This window comes from Sus scrofa, chromosome 1 (assembly GCF_054392235.1).
Source record: "Sus scrofa isolate SSC_HxYL_T2T_F1_AM1 chromosome 1, Sscrofa_HxYL_maternal_Yorkshire_Landrace_v2.0, whole genome shotgun sequence".
NCBI lineage: Eukaryota > Metazoa > Chordata > Mammalia > Artiodactyla > Suidae > Sus > Sus scrofa.
In genome coordinates this window covers 195,783,866-195,798,619 of record NC_139383.1, presented here as the reverse complement: position 1 = coordinate 195,798,619, position 14,754 = coordinate 195,783,866, and the positions used below count along the sequence as shown (strand labels likewise).

At 34.6% G+C, this 14,754-nt stretch overlaps 1 protein-coding gene across 12 annotated transcripts in view; it reads right to left on the bottom strand.

Moving 5' to 3' along the window:
* Nucleotides 1–14,754, bottom strand: part of KTN1 (kinectin 1) — a 109,080-nt gene that overhangs the window by 4,540 nt on the left and 89,786 nt on the right. For 6 of the 12 annotated variants that reach the window (XM_021085571.2, XM_021085804.2, XM_021085663.2 and 3 more), the window contains 9 exon segments: nucleotides 10,789–10,869; nucleotides 9,767–9,856; nucleotides 9,564–9,656; nucleotides 8,331–8,402; nucleotides 8,001–8,084; nucleotides 7,754–7,837; nucleotides 4,699–4,782; nucleotides 2,965–3,057; nucleotides 1,703–1,823 (listed from right to left, as the gene is read on the bottom strand). In XM_021085571.2, the coding sequence (XP_020941230.1) occupies nucleotides 1,703–1,823; nucleotides 2,965–3,057; nucleotides 4,699–4,782; nucleotides 7,754–7,837; nucleotides 8,001–8,084; nucleotides 8,331–8,402; nucleotides 9,564–9,656; nucleotides 9,767–9,856; nucleotides 10,789–10,869 (802 nt within the window). 12 annotated transcript variants of the gene reach the window in all.

The window sequence follows — 14,754 nt, the reverse complement described above, 5'->3', positions numbered from 1 at the left end:
CAAATGTGGAAACAGACAGGCCAAAATGGTTCATAAGATTTCAGATGAGCATACCATGTTTTTGGGAAGGAAAAAAAAATACTGAAGGACACTGGAGATGTTGGAGAGATACTACTGACAAGGTCTAAAGGCAAAAGGTAATAGGCCATCTTGTAATTTTTAGGTTCTCAAAAATAAAACACTTCTCTGGAACAGAGAAGGGTAGACCGACTTCACCATATTTAGAATATTTCATAACTATTTTTAGTATTTCATATGCAAAAGAAGAGTCTGCATTAGATCTAGCAATTAGGAAATCACTAACAAATGACCTTAGTAAAAATGGTTTTATTGGAACGGCAGGAAAAGAAGCCATTCTAGAGTAGATGGAGCAGTTAGTAGCAAGTAAGGAAGTAGATACTGTGAGAACAGTTTCTTCTTTTAAGAATCTTTGTTCAGTGAAGTCAAAAAGAAATTAAAAGGAAGCACAAGGTTAAAGTAATACATTTGAGCATGTTTTCAAGACTGAACAGAAGCAGTGAGGGGAGAGAAGAGAGTAGGACTGAAGATGTGGAAAGGAAAGGTGCTCTGTTAAGCAGGAAGCGAGGTTCTTTTCTAATTTGGGGAAGGGGTCGGGGGTAAAGTGGAAGAAGTTTAACTCCAGGCAGCTGAGAGGTCAGCTCACTAAATATAAAAGATTAAGGTATAATTCTTTTTGCTGATAGGTTAGAAGAATGAGCTGGGTTTATCTGAAAAGTCCTCTTAGAGGTAACTGACCTGAAAGAGCATTTTAAGGGAGAGTGTATGCTAAAGCAGTCCAGAGGATGATTATTCCATACAAGTGAGACAGAATTCCCCTGTAATCAAGACGGAAGTCCATCCCTTCTTTTCCAGGGCATCTCACCTATCGTTAGGCCTCTATATAACCTACAGTCTTAAGTATGAGTTCTGAAAGGGTTGATTCAGTGATGAGTTGCCTCCTGGCACTACACAGACCACTCCACCGATATACAAGATACCATGATTATTACATAACAAAAAAGAGTATCTGAAGTATTTGGTACATATCAGAACAACCTAATTATCCAAGGCATTGTGAATTAAGTCATTCTTAAAACAGTAAAATCCAGGAATCAACTAATGACTCAATCCATCTGCATTCCAAGGTAATGTGGATAATAAAATTTCATAACATGGTTTGGTTAATGATGGCTTATTTATTTCAATTAAGACTCTCACTTAAGGAGTTTTAAAAAACGGATTTCTTTTATTACCTATAAGAAACTTAAATAAAACCCAGGTTCCCATGTAAAGAAATTGTGATGACTTGATTTTCAGTTTAATATCTTACCTGAGAAAAATACCAAGTCATTAAAAAAAATTAACACAGATACTTTATCAGAACTAGGATCACAATAAACTAAAGAAGCAGTTGCAGACAGTGAACAAACCTAGGCAAACAAGTTATTAGAGTCTGTTCTAGAAAAAGGTCAAAGTGGCAAAGAAAAGGGGTTTCTACACAAAAACACTAATTTGAGAAGATATATACACATCTATGTTCATTGCAGCATTATTCACAATAGCCACTATCTGGAAAAAAACCTAAGTGTCTATCAATGGATGAATGTATAGAGAAAATGTGGTACGTACACGCACACACACTCTCACGCACATACACACACTATGTCAATCACTCAGACCGTAATACTTCAGTTATTCTTACCTAATATCTGATAGTGTTCTTTCTCCTTTGTGAGCTGTTGGTTTACCGCTTGAAGTAATTGCTGTAACTGTGTTACAGTCTGATTTAGACTTACGGACATTGTCTCCTTCTCAGGAGACTCCTGAAAAGAAGAGAGAAGTGATGAAAAATTTTGAACACAAGGAAAGGGCATCTGTAACCTAAAACAAAAACTATTTTATTGCTGTTTTAAATACAAGCATTAAAAAAATGTGAAAAGTGACATGAAAATTGACATGAAAACCCACTATTGGAAAGCAATCGTGTTTGCTACCTAGTGGTGCAAACTAGTTTGAACTAAAAAAAGCTAAGTTATAAATGCTGTCACTAGGCTACAAAGGGAAAAAAATCTAAAACCTATGAATATCAGATATAAATCCATTTCTCCTTTCAGAAAAAATTTGCAAGGAACCAAAGCAAAGTATATTCATAACAACAGAAAAATAACAGTTAACAGATATTGAGTTCTTAGTAACATGAGGCACTGTTTTAAGCGCTACCCACTATTCTAAGTGTTTTTATGTACTAATTCATTTATTCCCTTCAACAATCCTACAAAATAGGTATTATTACCATTGCCTTTTACAGATGGGGCAAATAAAGCACAGAGAGGATAAAGTTTCCCTTAAGTCAGTCATACAGCTACTAAGTAGCAGAACCAGTATTCAAACACAGCAGAATTTATACTCTTTTTTTTTTTTTTTTTTTTTTTGTCTTTTTTTGTTGTTGTTGTTGTTGTTGTTGTTGTGGCATATGGAGGTTCCCAGGCTAGGGGTTGAATCGGAGCTGTAGCCACCGGCCTACGCCAGAGCCACAGCAACGCGGGATCCGAGCCGCGTCTGCAACCTACACCACAGCTCACGGCAACGCCGGATCGTTAACCCACTGAGTAAGGGCAGGGACCGAACCCGCAACCTCATGGTTCCTAGTCGGATTCGTTAACCACTGCGCCACGACGGGAACTCCAGAATTTATACTCTTAAGCAGTATACCATAACACATCCCAACACAAAACTAAAAATTAATATCTCACTAAGCTAAAGTTAAACATAAAAACACTGCCTTTCAGATATCTCAAAGAAAAGATGACCTTCAGTTAAGAATGCAAACAACATAACTGATGGAAGCACATAACAAAGGCTTTTTTTTTTTTTCAGTTGGAGATGGATCTTGTACATTTTTTATTCTTCACATAATTTACAAGAAAATTAGCCCACAGATCTGGGGCTAAAGAAAATGCATACCATTTCTGGGGAAACATCACTATTCTCAATAACAGTAGTGTCTCCAGCAGCTTTTACTATTTTTGACTGGATAAGATCCAATGACTGCTGAGCCTGTAAGGAAAGCAAAATGGAGCCTCTGAAAACTAAAACTTATAAATATATACAAGAAAAAAAGAATGATTTTCTTACATATTTTGTATAAGATTAAAGCTCTTCTCAAAATACAATGTAAAGCCAATCTATTCAGTTTTTTCTCCAAAACGAAATAGCTTCCTACCCCACCAGATTATAAAAATAGATCCTTACTGTATTAAAAAGTTCAAACAATGTAGAAAATGTATAAAGAAATTAAAAACAGAAATAACCACAGTGATATTTAGGTTAATGTTAGTCTAGATCAGAGGTCAGCCAAATCTGGCACAGCCTATTTGTGTACAGCTCACAAGCAAAGAGCTGTTTTTACATTTTTAAAATGTCATGTTAAACAAACAAACAAAGAATAAGTGAAAGAGACTACAGATGGCCCACAAATCCTGAAACAGTTTTTGTGGGTTTGCTTACTCCTCCCAGTCTAGATCCCTCTTCAGTGCATGTATGTCCTAATAGAAAACTGGCAGAAAATTTTATAAAATGGGCTTGTAACATACATGCTGTTTTACAAAGTATTTGGTTATCTACTTACATGTCAATATTTACGTGCATTTCCAATTAAGTGTTGCACAGTATTTCTATTAAATAGATATGAGGCAGTTCACTGTCAACTATTGTTGCCATTTTTATGTCAAATAATATGGCACAACCCTATCTTTGAGAACCTGTTTAATATCCTTCAAGCATCTTCTAAGAAAATAAATTGCTTGGCCAAAACTGCATGTTTTATTTTTGTCCAGAAGTCAAAATTTAAAATTACCTATCAAAGTAAACTAGATTGCTCAACCTTGACAATGTATCACACTTCTTGACAATGTACCACACTTCTAAGTCAGAGCTCTAAAACTTTTTAAGTTCACATTTTACCTAATGGTAGCATCAAAACGATGTGGAGCAACTCTAGATTCCTAGACTTAGGCATAACAATTATAAACAATAATCATGCAGAACCAACAAAAATATTTTTCGACCTTTAAAAAAGTGATGTATTTAACTGTTTTGCTAATGTCTATAACTCCTATAGATACAAACATAGCTCTAAAGCAGCTTTGATAAAAGCATATGTAAATTACACTATTAAAAATCTCAAAACAATTACAAATAACTTGTCAATCTAAGGCAAAGAATAAGAAATGTAATCCCCCAAATCACCCATCTATATGAGATTATGAAAAAATGTATTTCTACCAAGAAATAAATGAAAGGAACAAAGTTCTGAAACATCAGAGGTCTATACATCTTTTAAAGATCCATAAAGATCAAAAGAAACATACTCTGTAAATGACCATATAATCAAATCCCAATAAAAAATATATAGAAGTAACCAGAATTTTTTAAGAGTAACATCAATTGAACTCAAAATTTAATCTATACTTTATAAAGCAATTAATTACATATGATGAAATGAGCTAAAAATAATGGAAAAACAAGCCAAAAAGTTTACTTCCAAAAACTAACTGTATAACAAACGGCTTAAGCTTATTGAATAAATTAATGTGATGATGCAAAAGGACAGGTCCAGAGTTAGCAACATGTTTGCTTAAGATTCAAAGTACAATATAGTATAATGATATGGCATCTTCAGGACAAGCAATGTCTTACCTTATTCAAGTCACCAGCTACTTTCTGTCTTTCACTCTGTTCAGTTCTAAGTTTTGTGAGTGTTTCATTTAGCTGTGTCTTTAACTGTAAAAAAATAAGGAATACAACAATTACTTTACATCCTTGTTTGATTATGCTGAGATCTCTAGGACTGAAGAATGAATGAGAAAGAATGGGATCACTAAGTTATTATGCACAGTGGATTAGCCAATATGCTGCACCAGATGTATAGAAAAGCTAAGCAGTGGAGGGTCCCATCTGTAAAGCTAAACGAAAGAAAAGCTTCTTACTAAAATGAACTACTAGAGTTTAGAATAGAAAACTGTAAATCTAAAAACAAAACCATCAAATTCTAGTAAAGAGCTTTTTAAAAGTACTACTATTTACTATTCATAAAGTATTCTGAAGTTCCCATCGTGGAGCAGTGGAAATGAATCCTACTAGGAACCATGAGGTTGTAGGTTCGATCTGTGGCCTCACTCAGTGGGTTAAGGATCTGGCGTTGCAGTGAGCTATGATGATGCAGGTCGCAGCCTCGGCTCTGATCTGGCGTTGCTGTGGCTGTGGTGTAGGCTAGCAGCTACAGCTCCGATTGGACCCCTAGCCTGGGAACCTCCATATGCTGTGCGTGTGGCCCTAAAAAGCAAAAGCAAAAAAAATAATAATAAAGCATTTTGTTCACATTTATCCCAAATTAAAACTAGTAAGAAATTTTACTAATTATTATTTTTTAAATTTTTCGAGATTTTCTTAACCTATAGTTAAGAAGAGTCAGCTGTGTAATATACTAAAAGAAATTGAATAGAGGATTACAAATCCAGTAAAAAGAAATCTTTGAAAATTTAAATGTTGCTCATCTAAAGGTGTCCCTAAAGAGATGAGTGTAAGACCACACTGGCCTAACTATACCAACAAGACATGTCTTATACTTCTCAACCAACTTGTCAAAATAGTTGTAAAGCTTTGCAAAACTCTAGTGCCAATACATAATGCCTCTTGGTAACTATTCCAATTAAGAATGAATAAGGGAAATGGACTCAGTGACAAAAACTAACTTTTTCAGATTAAACTTATCCAGCTAAATGACTATGCCTCCCACTCACAGGCACAGCATACCAAACAGTTCTGGAAACCAAAAAGGGGGAAATACAAGACGCTGACATTTTGAACATGTAGAGAGAATGAGAGGAGGACATTTAGTTTGGAAATTTTATTTTGGGAACTTTATCCCAAATGTTTCCGCTTTTGCTCTTTTACTTAACTCCGAATTTTAGACATCAGGTTATTCCTTTGGCCCAAGAACACAGAATGTATAGGCAAACAAAATTAATTTATATTAAAATGTGACAACAGTCACCCTGAGCAAAAAGCAAGCAGATTAAAATGAAGATTACAAACTCAAGGCAAAAAAATTAAAAATACCACTCAAAAATGACCTCTTGACAGAAGTAGATGGGCAAAATACACAAAGAGAGCATCAGGCTGAATGGAGACGCAACCATAAAGCTGTGGTTTGATGCTACTGTTGGAGTCAGCCACGAAGTACCAAAGTTTTTTAAAACTAAAACCAACAATGGTAGTTAGATATGGTTTTACAGAAATATATTACAGGGGAAGCACATCACTTAGAGCTGTGGCCTATGACAGTACCAATCTGTGCAATGTAGAGCAAACATATGCATAAAATGAGTCTTACACTGTAGCAGAAACGATTCAATTAAGTAGGAAGTCAAATTTTATTTAAAAAAATAGAAAGGTGTGTGTGTATATGTATGCATGCGTAGGAACCTTTTATGTACGTTTCATAGAGAGCCTTACCCCGAAATTTCATTCCCATAAATCACTGCTTAACATGAATGAGTTAAATTTTTGGAGTACTTGTCATGGCTCAGGGGAAACGAATCTGACTAGGAACCATGAGGTTGAGGGTTTGATCTCTGGCCTCGCTTAGTGGGTTAAGGATCCGGCCTTAGCGTGGGCTGTGGTGTAGGTCGCAGACGCAGCTAGGATCTGGCATTGCTGTGGCTGTGGTGTAGGCCTGTAGCTACAGTTCTCTAGCCAGGGAACCTCCATATGCTGCAGGTGCAGCCCTAAAAAAGAAAAAAGACAAAAAACAAAAAAACAAACAAAAAAGACGTTTTCTTTGGTAGGTACAGCAGTACTAAAAGGAAAATTCCAAACGTGGCAGTGTTAACTTATGGTAAGGAGAAAATTAACTTACTACAATTGTACTAGAGTTCATTCAGGAACATTTTAAAAATCTAATCACATTCTCAATTTTTAAAAGTCACAGATAGACATAATAATTATTGTTTGAAACATACAGTAAGACAGTCATATTTATTTATTTATTTTATTACTCAAATGAATTAAGACAGTCATATTTATATAACAAATAAGCCTGTCACAATCAGTGTAAATTCCCAAAAAATTTAAGAATGGGAATACAGAATACTCCACATCTTTACATGACACATAGCTAACTTTAAGTCTGTAGTTTTAGGATTATTATCTTCTAAATGATACCAAGGTGATAAGGAATTTCACAAGTTTTTTGTTATCTATAATATGTAGAAAGGCCAGTTAAAATCAGAGGCTAGATTGTATTACTGGCCTTGAATTAAGAGTATTTATTTCCTACCTTCAATAATCTCTGCCCAGGTTAGAAATAAGAGGCCCAGTTAACTATGGTAACTCTGAGAACAGAATCTTCACAACTCAGCCAATCTTTATCTGTTTGTTTCATTTCTTAATTCACTGAAAATAATGCTGTTCAAGAAATTAAGTTTTATAAAACATGGAAAACTTTTCTGAAAAAAAGAATTGCAAGCCAAACATGCCATTGTTAGGAGCTAAGAAAAGAAGGATCATCTTAAGAAACAAGAAAAGACAGACCATCTTAGAAGTCATCAGAATATGAAGATTATCTTATACTTTAAAAATGCCAAGCTAAAGATGTTATTAGCATAGAGAAAAAGTTTGGATGGTTTCTCCACATGTCAACACAAGTGTTTTCAGAGCCTACTTGATACCCAGTGGAGAACAAGCTTCTTACCAAATTTAGCTCTTCATTCTGTCTTACTGCTTCAGAATATGAATCATCAAGTTTTTTCTGCAATTCAGTCAACAGATCTTTCAGCTGCAATGAAGTTTAGAGTTTATGATTGATCTCCTTATGATATCTCATGTTTGATGCTACTTGGAAGCTCTGCCACAAACAACTTACACTGAAATATTTTATCACTATTATAAATTTAACTTAAATTGAGAAGCAAGGTTAAAAAAAATTCTATTTAAAGTACCTCTCTGACTTCTGTAACATAGGTAGATCGTTCAATTTCTGCCTTCTCTAGTTCCATTTCCAAATGCTCTCGTTCTCTTCTCAGCTAGCAATGCAACAAAGAAGGACAAGTTAAGAAACATTTAAGATGCTTTCCTACAATGAAAAGTTATGATACTTACGAATATAAAACTGTATGAATATAAAATCATACCATCTCATACCCAATATACTCTTAAAAGCAAACAACTGCATCATTAGATAAAAGAAATCTTAAAATACAGCTTTTAAGACATCCTTAATACTAAAAATAAGTTCCATAGGTTACAAGTCAAATGATGAGATAACATACATTTTCAATATCTTTATTTTCTCTTCTTAATCGCTCTAGCTCTTGCTCAGAAGATGTGAATGACAACTGCATCTGAAATGTGAAACAATTATACGACCAAGTCAAACCACCAAGGATACAGAGGCTTTTCTATCTTATGGAAATTTTAAAAAATTATCTACTTCAGAGGTTTTTAAATGTATGCCATTAAAGCCATACTGAATTTTAAAAGAACTTAAAAATGAGAGTGTCATATTTAACTTGATTTAAACTATGGCCAAGGGAGTTCCTGTTAAGGCTCAGTGGTTAAAAACTCTACTAGTGTTCATGAGGAAGCAGGTTTGACCCCTGGCCTCACCCAGTGTGTTAAGGATTGGGCATTACCATGAGCTATGGTGTAGGTCGCAGCTGCAGCTTGGATCCCACATTGCTGTGGCAGTGACACAGGCTGGCAGCTGCAGTTCTGATTCGACCCCTAGCCTGGGAACTTCCATATGCCATGGGTGGGACCCCAAAAAAAAGCAAAATAAAATAAAATAAACTATGGTCAAAACCTACCACACTAGGCCCAGCTAAAGTACTTAATTATTTAATAATTAATAATTGATAATCAGCTGTATTTAATCTCCAGATGCACTGATACAGAAAACAAGCGAGCAACAGATGGCTCTCTTTACCACCCAAGTACTACAATGCCACGAACATCGAAGATACCAGACTTTAGTATCTATGAAGACTCCTGAAACCAGTTCCCTGAAGGACATAAAGGGACAACCATAAAAGAAGAAAAACTAAGACTGCACAATAATATTCAGGTCCCAAGAAAAGAAGGACTTACTAACTTCTTCTTGAACACTATACCATGAGTCACATATCCATCATTTAAAACTTATTTTGAACACCAAATTCTTTTCCTTATGTTATCACATTGTGATTCCATAACTTTCAAAGCACTTTACATTCTGTATCATTATTCTTTAGTAATACTCTAAACTAGTGAGTCTCAAACTTTGGTGGGCATCAGAGTCACTTAGGAAGCTGTCTAAACACAGATTGCTGGCCTCAGAGAGTTTCACATTCATTAAGTCTTGAGTGGGGACCGAAGAATGTGCATTTCTAAATTCCCATGTGATACTAGTGCTGCTGGTCCAGGGGCCACACTTTGAGAATCACTAAGCTCTTTCTCCTATTTTTAAACAGTTCACACATCCCTCACATTTATTATTTTTCCTTAAGCTCTTCTTTTTTAAATACCTGTTTAATAGTCTTTTGTGATTCATCGACCTTAACTTTCCATTTATTTTCTTCTTGCTCCACACTTCTCTGTAACTTCTGTAAAATTCCTTCCTATGAACACAAGTATAGTTGTTCTGAAAAATTCATGTTCTAATACTATTTAAGCCATTAAGGAATAAATTTATAATTTTTTAAAATGTAGATTAAAAATCATTTCCTACTGTTTCTGCAAGGACGGACTTGTATTTTTCACACTCTAATTGTAACAATGTGTGCATTTCATCAGCTTCTTTCAACTTGTGCTCCAATACCTGCAAAGAAAGAAATAAAGAAAAATTCTCTAGTTTTACCAGAAAGTTTTGTGCTTCAAATTTCAGTACTTAATGATATATTATGACAAATGGTTTCTAACTGTTTTATCATTAAACTCTATATTTCAACCTTTTAAAGTAGGTTTTACTAATAAAACTCCCAGAGTCTGTTTACTACAAAATATAGTAAACGATTTTAAAATAAGTAGGCTTGTCACTCTTTAGTATGACAGTAAAATCAAAGCAGATCCAAGTAAGATCACAATGCCACTTGAGATACAAAAAAAGTTAATCTCCCAAATTTCAGTAGTCAAGGATAAAAATGCATCTAGGCTCTGACACTCCCAATGATATGTATTTGGGGATACATGAGAAAACTAGTCAGTTTCTACCTGTCTACCTTTTATTTTACCTTTACTTTCTAAACACAGGCTAAAAAGAGAGTAAGAGTTAAATAGTTTTAGAAATGACTACGATACAGAGTTAAAGAAATGACAAGCATTACCTTTGTACACAAATCAAACACAAGGAAGATCTGATAGCATTTCCACCAAAACGTATACAAAATGAAATCATCTTCTTACACTTCCGAAAAGATCATTATTCTATTCAAAATACAGCGTTTATCTTCCCCAAGCTGATAAAGACAAATCCTTACTTTTTTTTTCTATGTTTGTTTAAAATTTAAATATGGAATTTATGTTGTGGCTCAGTGGTTAAGAACCTGACATAGTGTCCGTAAGGATGCAAGGTCAATCCCTGGCCTCACTCAGTGGGTTAAAGATCTGGTGTTGTTGCTGTGGCTGTGGTGTAGGCCTCAGCTGCAGCTCTGAATCAACCCCTAGTCCAGAAACTTTCAGATGCCACAGGTGCAGCTGTAAAAAGAAAGGAAAAATAAAGATAAAACATAAATATTCACTTCTTGGACTAACCTTAACCTCCTCTGAATTTGAAGTTTCAGCCACACATTCTTTTGCCTTCTTTTCAAATCCATGCAACCATTCACTGTAACTCTGTGGAAAAGAACAGTCAAAATATCCAATTTCAAAAAATACCTATATGAAGTAAGTAAACACTTTTAAATAACCAATTCAAAGACTATAAGACAAGCACAATCCCTCTGGAAATTTCAAAGAAGAATATAATAATTGTATAAGTTGTACATAACCCAGCCTGTAAAATAAACACTAAAAATATACCTATGTACTACCATCACAATCAAATCTAATTAGCACAACACTGTGGATCAACTATACTTTAATTACAAAAAATCTTATTCTGATTGACAAAAAAAAAGTAATCTAAATTTATTTAACTATTTTACAATACTTCCAACTGAATTCTAGACATATGGGTAGAAGATCTGGGCTCAAACCAGACTTTACCACTTACCAGTGCTAGGACTAATATATTTGATCTTTAAGACAGAGAAAGCCCAGAATGAATAATTTTTCACAATTTTTTTTTCAGGTGAGAGTTGGTTCTCAAAAACTGAGTTCATAAACTAAAAGCTCAACTGAATTTACCCTAGTTAGAGGATTTCAGATTCTATGAAGATGCTCCAAGGACTGAGAAAATACTTCAAAATAATTATGTATTATGAAGAATTTTAAAAATCATAATGAGAAATAAGAATACAAAAACATTTACGCATTTAAAACCAACAAAAACTATTTGGATGGAAAGTTTAGCTGATGTAAACACAAGGCATTATTATTGTTTTAGTCATTATTTCAAATTTCGGAATAAATTATCCTAGATTTTTGATGCTTCTCTGAATTTTAAGCTCTGATAAAGAATCTTTGTCAAATATTTTAAATTTCCTCTTATTCCTCTCTTAAGTCTTTGGCTTAGTTTAATTCAAGATAAAAATAACACACATGAAATTTCTATTAATTGCTCTAATTAAAAGTTTCACTTATGTGGCTGAATCAGGACTCTCTATACTCCAACAAATAAAAACGAAAAACAGAAGAGGATGCTGTGATCACCCTGTAGTATAATACCATAGTACAAATTTGTCAAAAAAAAATCCTCTCCATTTTAAAAAAGTTACATTCTCACATCATAAATGTGAACTGAAGACTAAATGACACAATTAAAATCCTACTTTGCTTCAAAAACTGGGATTCAATATAAATGAAATTTAGCTAAAAAACTGATGTACCTATTTAAAGTATGTAAACTTGGGAACCCTATTACATTGTTGGTGGGAATGTAAATTGGTGCAACCACTGTGGAAAACAGTATGGCAATTCCTCAGACAACTAAAAATAGAACTACCTTTTGATCCAGCAACCCCACTCCTGAGTATATATCCAGAGAAAACCATGACTCGAAAAGATACATGTACTCCAATGTTCACTGCAGCACTATTTGCAATGGCCAAGACATGGAAACAACCTAAATGTCCATCAACAGAGGAGTTGATAAAGAAGATGTGGTATATGTACACAATGGAATATTACTAAGCCATTAAAAGGACAGAAATGACAGCATTTGCAGCAACATGGATAGACCTAGAAATTATCATGCCAAGTGAGGTTAGACAGTGAGACATCAACATCATATGCTATCCCTTACATGTGGAATCTAAAAAAAGGACACAATGAACTTCTTTGCAGAAAAGATAGTGACTCACAGACTTTGAAAAACTTATGGTTTCCAAATGAGACAAGTTGTGGGGTAGAGGGATGAGCTGGGGGTTTGGGATGGAAATGCTATATAATTCGGTTGTGATGATCACTGTGCAACTATAAATGTAATAAAATTCATTGAGTAATTTAAAAAAGTAAAGTATGTAAACTTCCCTTAATGCAGGTCATATAGTTTTAGATCTATCTTCTACGGATTTCCTTAGCAAAAAAAGCAATAGAGAACAGTTTTAAAAAATTACTTCATGTATAAAAGCCCTTTTATATCTACTGACCATGCTAACTTACATTAACTATTATTATTGCTGTATTACCTTAGGGTAAATAGCTATTACCTTATTATTCATCATATCTCTAAAAACCTAAAATGCTAGACCCCCTAAGTAGCATACAGAAAGCTTCATATATTTCTTAAACACAGACTACATGCAGAAATATTCAACTTTTAATAAGGGGATAAACAAAAGTCAAATGTCATCCTCTCTGTCTTATGGTGATTTATAAATCCGTATAGTGTCAAATAAGTTTGCTTGTTGAGAGTAATACTGCTATTACAAACGAATGTTAAATAATTTTTAGTTCTGGTGATCTTATACAATCTTTAAAGAAGAGAAATTATGAACCATTAACTCTCTTGGCTCATAAAATACTTACAAATAAATCCCCCAATATCATTTCCATTAATGAAATATAAAGTAGGAATAAAGAAATAAAAACAGCTTATGGCCACAAAGGAAACGATATGTAATATCTGGAGTTTCTGTTGTGGTGCAGCGGAAACGAATTCGACTAGGAACCATGAGGTTGCGGGTTCAATCCCTGGCCTCACTCAGTGGGTTAAGAATCCGGTGTCGCTATGAGCTGTGGTGTAGGTCACAGACTCAGCTCGCTCGGATCTAGCATTGCTGTGGCTCTGGCAAGGCCTGCGGCAACAGCTCCAATTAGACCCCTAGCTTGGGAACCTCCATATGCCATGGGTATGGCCCTCAAAAGACAAAAAAGACAAAAGAGAAAAAAGAAAAGAAAAGAAAAAGATATGAAATATCTGAAGAGCAACCCCTTCTTCTAGGTTTAATGTAAGAAAAGCACTAGAGACAACAATGTATCCAGACTGCGCAGCACAAGTTATTTCTTCAGCTCAAACCACAGATGTGGATATCAACTAAATGGATCAAACCTGAATATATCCTCAACAGTTATGATGGAAACAAAAAATGTTTGTTTCCTGTCCAAGTAGATATGATGTAAGAGAGCAAGCAGCTATAACTCAAACTACACAGAGAACAGGCCACAAAGCTTACTGACACTGCACCTAGCACCTACTGCCCTCTCCTTGGAGAAATATTCTGATTCCAAGTTTGGTGCAGGAAATGTATACAATAAACCAGGAATATATTGTCACACCACAAAACAAAGAAGCTACCAAAGTTTAGCAATGCTGTGTCAAAAGGATTTGGTAGCCAGCCTAAAAGCTCTAAAAAGCCAAAGAAGCGGAAGCAGACATTATAGACCTAGACCAAGAATTCCATTAAGACTGCCCATAAAGTCATCTCATCTCACGCCAGAACTAGTCTGAATCTAATCAGGCCTCCACTGACTACCAATTTATGGGATACGCAAAAGACAGAGGAACATACTGATGTTACAAGGATGAAGTCAGCTAAATCCAGACTGGGAACCTGAATTCGAAACCACTAGGTTTAAAAAAGGGGGTGGGAGTGGTGGCGAGAGCTGACAAATAAAGGGAACCCCAGGAATAAACAGGATTTTAGAAGACATTTTAAATGAATCAAATGGTGACCTTACTTGGGTCCTAACTAAAACAAACTTCACTAAGTATATATTAGTTAAAATAGATTTGTACGACAAGTGAAGAAATGCAAGTACTGACTAGATATTTGAAATTAAGTATTTTTAAAAATGAAATAGTATTATTTTTTTTAAAGGAAACCTTATCTTTTAGAAATATTTAGAGATGAAATGCTCTGATATTTGACTTCCTTCAAAATAATGTAGGAGGTACAGAGCTAGAGGTAAAACAAGATTGTTCATGTATCAATGCATGCCACATATTGATAACTGTTCATGGTATACTGGATACATTGGGCTCATTATGCTATTCTTTCTACTTCTGATTGTATATACAATTTTCCATTAAAAGAAAAAAGACCTGTAACAACATTTTAGGAAACTACAAGCACACTCACTGGCTTTCTCTGCCCTCAAATAATCACTATATTAATT